The following is a 14,453-nucleotide window of genomic DNA, read 5'->3' as shown; positions in this document are numbered from 1 at the left end:
AGAGTTTTAATTATATATTAGTTGTGTCCACTTCAGGCTCCAGAAATCCCGTTTGATGGGTTTTGATACCCTGCGGTCACCTCCCAACCATTCTACTGTAAACAACTCTGGTGGTTCTTTCCTCGCCAGCATTTATCATTGATCCGCCAGATTATGGCTGCAATCAAGGATTGCTTTTATCGCTTTTAATCGCCCGATTATGCTCAGGAGGATATCTCCATACTTGCCCTACCCTCGCAGGGTTACGACAGTGGCTGCCCTGGTCCTCGTCTTCCTTTAGAACGGCAAAACCAACTGCCACTGCTCGAAGAATCTTAAGAATGATCTGCCGCAGCTTGTTCCTACCACTCTCTTCCCCACCAAGACTTGGACACTCCAGGCTGTATCATATCCCCGAGCCATGTGATAAACTCCCATCTGCCAATACTATCTCAACCGTACCTACCATCCTGTCGCTGCCACCACTTCATGGCGGTGGCCAAGACAATAGGATGGTGTCTAAGTAAGACCCTCCCACCACCCCCTTGATTAAGAGAACCATTGGCTCTCCACTGTCCAGTGTGACTGAGCCTCACTCCCCTGAAAACCAAATGCACTAGTGGTGCCATCGCCCAGGTGACCTGTCAAAGATGCATGGAAAGGGTCACGCCCGTTTCACCCTGCGCACCCTCCTCCTCGTTCTCCGGGACTTCTGGCAGGATGGCGATGGCTGAATCACCCAGATCTACTCTGGTAGAAGTTCTGTCATTTTCTTCTTTTTGGCTGAAGTGGTCCTTGTGACTTTCCCACTATCGTCTCTCCAATCCAGTCCCTTTTCGTGGCTACTCCCTTCCATTTCCCAATGGAGTCCTAGATCCCCATCAACCAGACACCTGTCAATTCCAGACAAGGACCTGGGACCCCATCCACGTAAAGACATCCAACACTAGCAGTAGACGTAATGGCTCATTTCTAACAATGCAACCGTCACATACGTTGGGTGACTATTGCAATGTTATTATCAAGTCTATTCACAATGGTTCAAGTTTCCATCTTTCCAATAATGTCTCCATATTAGAAAAACAGCTCAGCATTGGGCTGCTACTGTCACCCATGATCCTTTGTGTAGTGTTTTGTATAAATGCACCTTCCAAATGTACCAATAAAATACAATACACCAAGAATTGAGATGATTCCAGCTGCGCCAGAACTTGAAAACACGTCTACATTTGAACCAACATCAAAAAGGAGCCACGTAGCCCCAACTGGAGCCGCATTGGATTCCAGTTGACAGACAACTGCTGTAAGATACTTTATTCCTTACAAGGCTAACAAGAAAAATTCCATGCTTCCTGAAAAGCTCATTATATCCGAAGGAAAGTTCGGGCATCATCCGAAACGGTTGTCATTAGGACTCCAATACTGTGGACAGACAGCGGTGGTGGGTAATACTTCCAAGCCATAAAGCCTCAACTTGGAACTCTCACGCTCTCAGACATGGTGCCATTACTGACTGCGTACAATCAGAGGCTCAAGACATGGCTGTTGCTCAACTGATCTTCACTGTGAAGAGAGTTTCTTGTTGTAGATCCTTGAAACTTTTTTGTAAGGAGTCACAATCCCCGGCTCGAAATATGTTGATATTGAATTAAAGTTTCGGCCCTGCCACCGTTATTTGAACTACTGCCTGTGCCACACTTACCAAACATCTCTCTGCTGTCCCTCATCCATACACTCTGCACATCCAAAGTACCCACCAATACAGATCTGTACATCACTTGGACATTTCAACATTGCCATTTGAAGAGCGTAGATGGAAATTGAGATTTGGGTAAAGATCGTTTAGGGACACAGAAAAAGATGGACTTCTTATTTATAGTGACTTGTGAAAACTAAAACATTAAAAACAAAAAGTGACATCAATGTTTGTAAGTGTTTTGGAAATGTTAGAAAGGTTTTTCTGGAAGGTGGATTTTCAATAAAATGTCAATGAAGTTGCGTCACCGTTGATTTAATCAAATAAGTACATCTGAATATGTTTCAATTTAAACAGGAGGCGGCCCCTCAACCTTTTGCAGAGGCATTCTGCAATTCACACAGGCCATGCTCTGCACACTGCCAGACACACAGTTAGCCACACTTGCCCATTCGCAATCACTCTTGGAAGACTGCCTGGGCATACATTGTGCCACCTCTCTTTCTCGGACAGCGACAGTGCAATTCTGAACCCGGGGCTTACAGAGATAGGGAAATTGGAAACCCATCGTAGAGCTTGGGGCATGGGTTGGAAGAGATCTACACAGAGGAATCCCAATGTAGGAGGACGAAGCATGAATGGAAGCCCCCACAGGTTGCAGATCACCATGAACAACTGCCAACGCTGCAAGCATTAATAGGCCAGGTCAGAAGGATAGCTCAGAGGTAATGCACTTGTCTTGGAAGCAAGACAACCCATGTTTGAATCCCGGTCCCGCGCTTAAGAGAATGGTCTCCCGTATTAAGCGCATTATAAAAGATCAGGGGTTTTGCCAAGTCTGGAAAAGATCCAGGGTTACGCTAATGTCAGGACTCGCCAGCCTTTTTGGTTGTAGCCCTTGAGCTTCTATCCAGGGCTACAGCCGAAAGACCCAGGGCTATAGCCCCCTCAGCAAAGCCTCTGTAAAAGATTAATTAATTTAAGCTGCACAGAGATGTATTGCCCCAAGTCTGTTCTTCTACTCCCCAAACAATTCTGGACTACTTGCAGAGGATCTCAGATTAATGCGCCAGGGACACCTGGACTACTACTAAATGTAAAACCCTGCCGCAGAACATTGTACTGGTCACACATCAGTATATTTTCACTTCAATAAAGTCATTTCGATATTGGACTAATTTAACAAAACTTTTTTTAAAAAAAAACATAACATTCCCTGCGTAAATACGATTGACCGTTTTTTTTCCTTCAAGGGGTAGGTTGGATCCTTAGCAAACAGCATCATTTTTTTATCCAAAGGATGTCACCAATGGACTGAAAGGTTAGGTGACTTCTTGTCAATTGCCCAATGACATTGGAGGGCTAAGCACACATGGTTACTATGCATGGAGATAACGGCTGTTGTGAGACGTTCATTAGAAGGCGCTGCCCTTACCTTCCAGCAGCTCGTCCAGGCTGGTGATCTTCCGGCCTCCATCCAGGGTGTAGATGCTCCGGACTCCCTGGGGCAGGTTGACGTTGTCCGAAAGAGACCTGGTCAGCTCCATAAGCAAGGCGTCAAACGACCTGAACCGGTCTCCGGAGATGGCGTACACCAGGCCCTTGAAGTAACGGTCCCCATTCCGATAGAAGCGAACCTTCTTGGCCCGCTTCTCGGAGCTCAGGGCCTGCAGGGTGCGAGTGCGGTAGAAGCTGCAGTGAGCACTGTGGGCCGGGCTCGGCACCAACCCATTCCGGCTCTGGCTCGAGCTGGCACTCGAGCCGGCCGCCCCACGCCGGGACTGCCGCTGCCTGCGGTCCCGCTCCTCAAAGTGCTCCAGCTCTATGCTCCGGTGGCCCGCCATGCCAGCTAGATGCCCAACTTCTCTGGCACTCACGTCTCCACAAAAAAAAAATATATATATATATATATATATATATATTCACCCCGTGCCTCCAAACATAAACCAAAGCACCACAAACACAACTACATCACCTCTAGGAAAGTCATTATAAATATCTCCTCCATAAACAGTAAAGCAAATCCCCCAAAATCCCGCAACCTGTACTCGTGCGTAGAAATGGTACCTGCTGGTATCTATGCATAGGTTTATTCTTCCAATTAAAAAATGGGGCTATAGAGAAGACAACAAATTACCCACCAGCACTCGCCAGAGCTGTCATATTTTCACAATCCTGCATTAATGCTACGCAGAAGGGTCAGTCGGGGCCAACACATGGGGAGTTAAATCTACTCGGGTAATACATAAAAGGTGCAGGTGTGAATGTTAAAAAAAGGGTCCAAGGAGGAATCCTGCCCTTATCCGAGTTTGTCGGTGGAGATCATGGAGAGAGCACTGCCTTTGCGGTGCCCATTCTCTTTAAGTACCATCAGGCCCACATAAATAATGTAAGCATTAAAGGCAACGCGAACATAGGCAAAACTCAAATTATGAAAGAGGAGGTGGCAGCCGGCCTCAGCTGCCTGTCACCACCTTGTGCAGCAAAACCCAGAAGCGGAGCCAGCTGGCTCATCCACCACCACCACCGTGCGCGCACACAACGCCGGGGGTGCAGCGGGGCCTGTTCCTCTCTCCGGGATCCCCCGTTTCTACGGCCGATAGATCGCCCCTGCGACCAACGCAGACCGCAATCCTACAATTCCAAGGGAAACAAATCCAGATGAAGCAGCTGGACACCAGGCGTGGGGGATCCGGCGTCCCTCAGCTGTCCTCACGCCCGAGTACAAACGGAGCGCCACAGGCACCGGGAGACAGCCGACCCGCTGCAGCCCCCGGCCGGTGATGCGAGAAGCCGCAGATACCAACCCCAAACCACGGCAAAGAAAACAGGCGATGCGGCCAATTCCAGCTCCCGGGTCTTGCGTGTGCAGGAGGGTCAGCACCAGAGCAAGGGGAGGGGACAGAGGGAGGGCTTTACAGGGGCGTGCAAAATATAACAATGCAACACACGGCCTGCCTCTTCATCCTTCTACAAACTGGATGCTGGCCCATGTGTGAAGGATGCAGCAGCAAAACGTCCACTCCGCTCTAATGGCAATGCAGTGTGTGTGTAAGAGGCGGCACAGCACCGGCTCGCCCCGGGTCCTAAAGGCACGCCCATTCTCAGCCTGACTAGATGAAGCACAGCTGACAGCTAATACAATTATCAGCTCTAATGCGCCAGGCTTGTCCTCTAACAGCCTCTCGTGCAAACCCTGTCCTCTGTGTCCAGGATACCGCGAGACCCAAATGTCAAGAGATCCCGTAATTTGGTTTCATTGTTTATATGTGAGAGGACTACATTCTGTACACGGAACTGCGTCCATAGGAGCGGATGCTACGAACAAGAAAACAATAGTACCAGGAACCCAGTTTCCTAGTTCCTGCACGTCTTGCTTTTCTCTCAAAACTGGAAGCTTCATAGTACACGCATTAGTCTCTTTAATGACAGAGTAGAACAAACGAACAGTGACCTGCTATTCCCTAAGTGCAAGTGTCTAAGATCTCATTTCTAATTTATTGTGCATTAGCCAAAGTATATGACTTTTTACACTTTTCTTTACATACAAAACATTTAACGACAGAGAATTAAAAGAAAACAATACATATTTCATCTAAATACATTTGAACATATATCAAAGAAAAAGAAGAAAAATAAAACTAACATATTAATACAATTACAACTCTCATCTAGGTTCCCTTTGATAATTGTCCAGCTTTAAATCTCTCAGTAGTAGATCTAATTTAAAAACAGCCAATAAAAGCTGCCCATTCCAGCGAATCATGCATTATTAAAGTGTGCAAAATGTATTCGTGTTTATATATTTTATCTTTAATGTCTTGCAAAGCACTAACATTTCTAATATGTATTCATTATAATTCTTCTATTACTCTTATTTGCTGCTCTTTGATAATGAATACTGCCGTGATTCTTTTTTTTAAATAATGTTCATTGTTTCAAAGATAACACAAAGGAAGCAATACAATGACATGCATAACATATAAGTACAATATACACAGAAATGCATCACAGCAAGCATATTACAAGCAGAACAAGCTGAAAAGGAAGAGAAAAAAGAGAAAAAAGGGTAAAGAAAATAAAAATATAGATCATAAAAAACACCCCAAATTTCATCATACTTCTGGTGCTGTTCCTTCGTATGAAGAGACTCTCTCTCTCTCCCTCTCTCTTAGAAAGGAGCGACAAACTCAGCAGCCAATCATCCACACAAGGGCGAGTGTCACTCTTCTAGAATTTTAAAAAAGCTTACCAATAGACAGCCCAATATGGGAAGAGAACAAACGTAGCAGACCAATCAGCGGGACCCAGGGGCTAGATAGACCCAAAACTAAATCCATACGTTGGGAAAAACCCATCCCAAAACAATTGAATTTTCCTGCATAACCGATCCATATGCAAGGGCGTCGCCCACATCACTTCTGCTGCTCCAACAAGCATCTTCGCAACACACTTTGCAGGACCACATCTTCCATGGAGACCAATATATATACTGAGTAATCCGCTGTTGTGTATATAGCGCAGTTCCGAATCAGCCTTAAACCTAACCGGACCCACACATATACGGTTACACTTTATATCTGTCAATGTATGGCCTAAGTCTGAGTCCCAATTTCCCCAAACACATTGTGGAGCCAAATCGAACTCAGGGGGCATAATATGTTTGCACAAAGAGGAAGCTGACACAGACATGCTCTTAGACAAGTGCAAAATCGTCGGTGGGGCATGCATGGTAGCATTCAGAGGAGAGAATATTCAACCAAAAAGATCCCTTAACACACAATAATGATGAATCTCTCCGAACCGCAGCTAGTACTTAAAACACAAGAATTCAAGCATGTTCTGACCATCATGAACCTGTCCAATTCTCCAAATGCCAGCTTTCTGCCACAATACCCATGAACGAGTGCAGTTGTCCAGTTTCACTGCCGGGTTCTTCCACAGACTACAGTCCGCACAGAGCAAATATTTATCATCTCGAATCTCGTTGCATCTCTTCCATTCCTTCACAACATGTTTTATAAATGGTGAAGTCGAGCTAACTGGTAACCTTTTATCAGCATATAATAGAGTATCAAGAGGAGCTGGCGAAATGGCTTCCTTGTCAATGCAAACCCAGCCTGTACAATCAACTTGATTGAACGTGAGGCAGTGATGCAATGTACGCAACGTAAACGCAGTATGATGATGTCATACATTAGGATAACCAAACCCACCCAGATGTACAGGTGGACAGTCGTGATTCCATTAATGGCACAGAGGCTCTTATTAAGCACGTCTCTTTTCCTTTATTATAACAACAGCAGCAAAAAAAATCCTCCACATAATTCTTAAATCCTTAGGAAGTCATCAAATACACTCTGCAGTCTATAACAATCCTCAGTTCTCCTTAGGTTCGACACTAGGAAGTAACCAGGCACCAGATGTTGACTTAACTGGATTACTAGTCCTTAGAGTTGCATGATATCCTCATCCTCTGAGTTTAGAAATAGTGCCAAATCTACCCACTGCCCATCACTATTAAATCTAAGTAATGGCAAGGACGGAGTTCCAACTGGGCACACTAAAAAGAATGCCATGGATACTAAGAAAAAATATAAAAACATGATGAACGTATCCAAATAAAGAGAAAAGGGTCCCGTAAATTCCTGCGTGTTCTACCAAACAATTATGCTCTATCCTCAGCTGAAGTAGATTCAGATCAGAGTGAGGACATCAATGGAAATACTAATTCAAATCAAATGAGAAATACTTTGGAGCCAAAGTTGGGTACATCCAAGAATATAGGTAGACTTTTATCTAGTCTTGAGTTGAATGTACAATGCTAGGTGGCTTTATCACAGAACATTAGATTGAAGCAACAGGGGAGGCTAGCAAGTTATCAACGAGAACCATTACCATCAGAAGAGCTTGAGCATCTATGTGTTAGCATAGAGTCGATTCTTAAAGGAATGGTTCGGTCAAAACTTTTTATAGCCCCTACGGGTCGGCCATGTGTTTTTAAGCCTAAGTCGCTCGATTTTAGAAAAATTTCCTATGGACCTTACCCAAGTTTTCATCCATTAAACGCACGCGAAAACAGGCATCAGGGAGCTGCCATTTTGTAATAATCCTATCATTTCCCCCATCGGCCTGGCTGACCTGCTTTTGCGGCACTAAATCATATCCCCCGCCCCTGAGCCTGTCATCAGCAGACGCGTACCGCCCATTTCACAACGCCAAAGCACGTCTCGTGTCAACATTTGCTGCGCTTCAGCTAATGAAGTATCGCCATGGAAATGGCAGGACGCCCCTTTCCTCAATAAGTATAAACAGACCGTTTCACAACACGCAGCAGCAGATTTTCGATTCCATTCCTCTCTCTGTGTTACTTTGAGTATTTTGTGACTCGTTTCTGTGCTCTGGTCAGCTACCTTCGTTGCTTGTAGCCCGTGTGAACAGATACCAGTACCATCGCTATCAATTATTTTAGTTTGTTTAACACACAATGGCTACAATAATGTCCTCCATGTACGAGCCCGAGTATACAGAGGAGGAACTACTGGAAAGGGAAACACGCGAAAACGATGGGTCTTCGGACGGCAGTTGGAGGACGATTCAACAGCTGAAGAGCCTGGACCTAGTCGCATGGACTGTGTTTCCACCTGGTGCACATGCAATCGGTGCGAGCTAAATGCCAACCGAGGACGAGAACTGCTGCTGCTGTGAAAACTCGGGATGCGTGGCCTACATTTCGGAAGGCGAGCCACGACCGCAATGCATCACCGAGCTGCCAGACTTCAGGGCAGCCTGCCTCACATGGTCCGTGTTGAGGATAATGATGGTGCTTATGCTCGAACTTCGCGCAACTGTTCGTCCTCTTAATCCGAGTAACGAGTATGTATACTCTGCTTGTCATGCCACTCCTATTTCAAGGTCTTCTACTATATCCAAAATTACATATACATATCATTGTAACGCACGAAAGTCTTTCAATAGTGTGCAGTGTCTAGATAGCATTTGTGTCACGCCCCTTCGGAGACGCTGGGCTTTGTGGCATCGATGGACCATAGGACGGCGGGTGTCAGCCATTTCTACTACCAAGATGGCCGCCGTAACTGGAGTTGCGGGTCTAGCCTCAGCACACCTTGATTTCCCGGAAGTACTGCCTCCCTACCCGAGTGTGGGTATATCAGTCCCGGAGATCAGCACGGAGTTGCGTTGCTACTCCTCATTAACAACGCTACGTAAGTTCGTTCCTAGGTCTTCGAATTTGACTTGCGAAATACTGTCTTCAGCATTCTAAACTTCCTGTTTTCAATTCTAGTGTCTCTCCAACTACCTCTTTGTCTTCCGATTTCACGGACTCCCCCTCCTCATCAACCAAGTTTGCCTTCCGGTCTCATTCCGGACCGTGGTAAGCTTCATCCAAAATCCGTATATCCAATAACCTCCAATCCCGTTTTTCTAACATTCACAACTTACTATTATCCTCTCCTTCGTATAGTTACAGGCACATCACACACCGGCATTTCGAACACACTGGCAAGACTCTGCACCATCAAAACAGATCTTAGCTCCGCCTCTATTGCCTCTCAGAGGTTTTCTGAAGATTCTGACTGCCACCTTCTTCCCCCCATTGTTCCGGTTTAAGGGTAATCCACATTCCTCTTTACCTTACATTCTATACCTCAGTTTCACTCTGATACTTACCAGTCTCTTTCTTCTTCTCAAAGACGAACGCCCTCCTGACTTCGCCGGAATCCCCGACTGCAACGGAGGACAACACACCGCTACCTTCGGTACAGGGTTTTCTTCCCCAGAGGGTTTCCCTGGGACTTCTTCTTCTACCTGGTTTATCCGGGAGGGGGAAGAGGTACTTGGGAGGCTTTCATTATCTTCTCTCCATTTGGAACAAGAAGAGCTTTCCACTACCGAAAGGGGGTCTGTCAGAGGAAGAGGTGACGGTGAGTCCTTGGGATAACCTGCCAATTGTTTGATTGGATAATGCATATAATTTGTCTCAATTATTGATATTTGACAGTTAGCAACGCCAAAAAAAAAAAAAAAAAAGATAAATAATATCTGAGCAGGTTGTCTCAGGGATTCAGGGTTACTAAGAAATATGGACGCCTCACAACAACAGCAATTAGTCACTGCAGTACAGGCTCTGACAGCTGAAGTGCAGTCTTTAAAACAAGAGAATGCTTACCTCCGACAACAGGCAGGTAGAGTCCCTAGCTGGTCCGAAGTGCCTCCTGGCCCTATCCCAGGAGGTTTATACGATGGTAATCCTCATAAACTCAAGGCTTTTATCGAGGCTTGTACCGTTCAGTTCTCTTTCAAGACAGCCTTTTTTCAAAGCGACCGTGATAAGGTAGGACACATGATTGCAAACTTGACAGGTCCCGCTTTAGCATGGGCCACGCCTCTTGTTACTACCAATAATGTCTTATTAGATTCTTACCCTGCCTTTTTGAATAGTCTTCGAGCCATGTTCAGCCGTCAGGAAATCACGATTTCAGCCCAAGAACAGTTATTAGATTTCAAACAAGGATCTCAAGATCTATTGTCTTATATCACCAATTTCAAGCAGTTAGCAGCTGGTACGTCATGGGCGGACGATGCTCTAATCACAATATTCCGCAGAGGATTAAACGAAGAGCTAAAAGATGAGATCTCCCGAGTACCCAGACCTCCAAATTTGGCAGAGATGATCACCATAGTTATGCAGATGGATTACCGACTGCAAGAAAGAGTGAAGGAACGTCGTCGTGGCCGCTCCGTGAGACCACCTATGACATACCCTCCTAGTTTAGGAAGATCACAAACAGAAGAACCTATGCAGATAGGGACTACCAGAGGTCGCCTTACTCCAGAGGAGCGTCATAAACGTCGAGTCAAGGGCCTGTGTATGTATTGTGGTTCCAAAGCACACGCAATTCAAGATTGTCCTCTCATCCCAGCCAAAAGACAGGGAAACGCCATCTCCCAACCGCCAGGGGAACCGCGGCTAGGGAGTCAGTAAACGGTTCCTCATCTTATATGATACCATCCCAAGTTACGGAGATCCCCGATCTTACTATGTTGGCCTTACATGTCCAGATCAAATGGGGAGATACAGACCCCATTCCGGTCACGGCCTTAATAGATTGTGGGGCCGCAGGGAACTTTGTTGATACCCTCTGGAAGACCACTCACAATATACCATGTTCAGTTAAGACCTTGGCAATCCCAGTTGAGTCCGTGGATGGTAGTCCGTTAACATCAGGTCCCATAAAGGAACAAACTATACCTTTGCGGATGAATATCTCCTCCCATCAAGAATCCATTATCTTTGATGTAATCCGTACAGCCCACTATCCAGTTATTCTAGGACTACCCTGGCTTCGTGCTCATAATCCATATATCAATTGGAAGGCGGGCACTGTTTTTCTGGGATCTGAACATTGTTTGACGCACTGTCTTTCGGACGGAGCGGTTGGGTTTTCGTCCCACTATCTCCATGTCGGAAAATCCGGGTTCCATCTCTGTATTGAACCATATCCAGGAATTGCCCTTTGAATACAGACAGTATCAGACAGTGTTCTCCGAATCTCAATATGCTGAACTACCCCCACATCGGAGAGATGACTGTGCCCTGGAACTAGTTCCAGATGCACCGATTCCTTTCGGTCGCATGTATGTCCTATCAGGACGGGAACGTGAGGTTCTTAAAGAATATCTTCAAAAGAATCTTTGCAATGGACTTATTCAAGAATCCACCTCACCAGCTGGGGCTTCTTTGTTCTTCATCCCGAAGAAAGACTCTACGGAACTCAGACCGTGTATAGATTACCGAGGCTTAAATAAGATCACCATCCCGGATCGCTATCCTATGCCTCTCATCCCAGACATACTAGAAGCCGTTAAAGGAGCTACCATCTTTACAAAACTGGACCTCCGCGGGGCTTATCATCTCATTCGTATACGAGCTGGCGATGAATGGAAGACAGCTTTCCGTACTCCTTTGGGACACTATGAATATAAAGTAATGCCTTTCGGCCTATCCAACGCCCCCGCAGTCTTCCAACGCTTTATGGACCACCTCTTTTCTGACATTCTTCTTCACACAGTTATTGTCTATTTAGATGATATTCTGGTATTTTCTTCATCACCATCAGAACACTGTCAGCACGTGAAAGAGGTATTACGGAGACTATTAAACAACCACCTTTATTGCAAACTAGAGAAATGTGAGTTTCACAGAAACCAGGTTGCCTACCTAGGGTACATAATCTCTGCAAATGGGGTATCCATGGACCCTAAAAAAGTTTCAGCTATTACAGATTGGCCTATACCATCCTGCATTAAGGATCTGCAGAGATTTCTGGGATTTTCCAATTTCTACAGACGTTTCATCCCACACTATTCGCAAGAGATACTTCCGCTGACGACACTTCTTAAGAAGAATGTAAAATTCCTTTGGTCCGGGGAGGCACAAATTGCCTTTGAGAACCTGAAGAAACATTTTCTCACAGGACCCATACTGATTACTCCAGATCAAACCAAGAAGTTCATTGTGGAATCGGATGCGTCTCATCAGGCCCTTGGGGCCGTTCTGCTTCAAGAAAATGATCAAGGAATAGAATGTCCTATAGCCTATCTTTCTAAGACACTGTCTCCCTCTGAAATAAATTATTCAGTGCTAGAAAAAGAACTATTAGCTATAAAAAAGGCATTCGAAGAGTGGAGACATCTTCTCCTGGGGGCAAGACACCCAGTTGAGGTCAGGACTGATCACAGTAATTTACGCGTCCTACAGTATGCTCAGACCCGAAATAGCAGGCAGGCACGTTGGGCACACTTCTTTTCACCGTATGAGATTGTTTTCACCTTCATTCCTGGGAGAGTCAATCTCAAGGCTGATGCATTGTCCAGAAAGGATTATACCTCTTCTACGCCTTTTCGATCGGAACCTCTGTTTCCCAGAGCCACATTCGTGCAGGTAGTTACCACGTTTTTACAGAACGTGGCTAACTCCACTTTGCAATTTATCCAGTTGAATCCACAGTTTCTGGCGACCTGGAAACTCAACATGGTCCAAGGATGTGCTTATAAGGACAAGAAGCTCTTCCTCCCTTCGAGTGAACTACAAAAAACAGTTCTAAATCTTTGTCACGACTCATACCTAGCGGGTCACAGAGGTGTGGCTAATACTAAAGAGTTGATCCAACGTAACTTCTGGTGGCCGGAAATGACTCGAGACATCATAGACTACGTGTCCGCTTGTGTCATCTGTTTGCAGTCAAAATGCCCTCGAAACGCCCCTTCAGGACTCCTCTCAGTAATGCCAATCCCTGACCGTCCTTGGCAAATGATTTCCACAGATTTCATAGTCGATTTGCCACCATCAGACGGATGTACAGTAATCATGGTCACAATCGATTACTTCACAAAATTGGCACATTTCGTTCCACTTCCGCGGATTCCCACCGCAGCTCAGATGGCAAGAGTTTTTCTTTCACGGATTTTTTCCCTTCACGGATTACCTGAGACCATTGTTTCTGATCGAGGTTCACAATATACATCTCGGTATTGGCAGCAAGTCTGCAAGAGTTTGCATATCTCCCGGGCATTGAGTTCAGGTTTCCATCCGCAGACAAATGGTCAGACGGAACGCCTAAATCAGACCCTTGAGGGATATTTGCGTTGTTATATCTCCTCCTCACAAGATAACTGGTGTTCCTTGTTGCCTTTGGCTGAATTCGCATATAATAACTCTCGACATTCAGCCTTGGGGTTCAGCCCTTTTTTTTGCTCCTACGGATACCATCCTCAGTGTTTTCCCAGCGGTCCGGTCTCCACTTCAAAATTTCCCGATGTGGATCTTCTCATTGATGCCATCCAGGTGGGACATCGAACAGCCAAGACCTCTCTTCGGGAGGCCCAGATCCGGGTCAAACGCTCTGCTGTCAGACATCGCACTCCAGCTCCGCGGTTGGTACCAGGAGACTTGGTTTGGTTGGCATCTCGATTTCTACCTCGTCATCTGGTACCGTCCAAATTGTCCCCGAAATATTTCGGCCCTTTTCACGTTTTGAAGCGTATAGGGTCGTCAGCTTTCAAGCTCAAACTCCCTTCATCCTGGTCCAGGATTCATCCTGTTTTTCATGTCTCGCAGTTGAAGAAAGACGTGGCGGATCGTTTCTCCCGTGCACGGAAAGGAGTACCCCCTCCTGTCATCACCCCGACAGGTCCCGAGTATGAAGTGGTGGGAATTTGTGATTCACGCCTTTTCCGGGGTCGTCTACAGTTCTTGATTGACTGGAAGGGTTATTCTCCGGCAGATCGCTCTTGGGAACCGGCATCGGCTGTTCATGCTCCTACTTTGGTCCGCCGATTCTTTTTGTCCCATCCGTCCAAACCGGGAGGCCCGGGACCTTTGAGGGGGCATACTGTCACGCCCCTTCGGAGAGGCTGGGCTTTGTGGCATCGATGGACCATAGGACGGCGGGTGTCAGCCATTTCTACTACCAAGATGGCCGCCGTAACTGGAGTTGCGGGTCTAGCCTCAGCACACCTTGATTTCCCGGAAGTACTGCCTCCCTACCCGAGTGTGGGTATATCAGTCCCGGAGATCAGCACGGAGTTGCGTTGCTACTCCTCATTAACAACGCTACGTAAGTTCGTTCCTAGGTCTTCGAATTTGACTTGCGAAATACTGTCTTCAGCATTCTAAACTTCCTGTTTTCAATTCTAGTGTCTCTCCAACTACCTCTTTGTCTTCCGATTTCACGGACTCCCCCTCCTCATCAAC

General features: G+C 46.1%; 1 protein-coding gene across 5 annotated transcripts in view; it reads right to left on the bottom strand.

Annotated features, from left to right (window-relative positions):
- DCLK2 (doublecortin like kinase 2) overlaps positions 1-4,771 on the bottom strand; it is a 780,084-nt gene extending 775,313 nt beyond the window's left edge. For 2 of the 5 annotated variants that reach the window (XR_011282260.1, XM_069631258.1), the window contains exon 1: positions 3,111-4,771. Coding sequence is in view for 4 of the 5 variants with exons in the window: in XM_069631258.1 (XP_069487359.1) it covers positions 3,111-3,519 (409 nt within the window). In the remaining variant the exon portion in view is untranslated. The remainder of the gene's footprint in view (positions 1-3,110) is intronic. The other 3 variants (XM_069631257.1, XM_069631260.1, XM_069631259.1) reach the window with 3 other exon arrangements.
- Between the last annotated feature and the right edge of the window lie 9,682 nt (positions 4,772-14,453).

Source organism: Ambystoma mexicanum, chromosome 6q (genome assembly GCF_040938575.1).
Source record: "Ambystoma mexicanum isolate Mex_15411 chromosome 6q, UKY_AmexF1_1, whole genome shotgun sequence".
In the NCBI taxonomy this organism is placed as follows: Eukaryota; Metazoa; Chordata; class Amphibia; order Caudata; family Ambystomatidae; genus Ambystoma; species Ambystoma mexicanum.
This window is presented reverse-complemented; position numbering and strand designations above follow the sequence as displayed.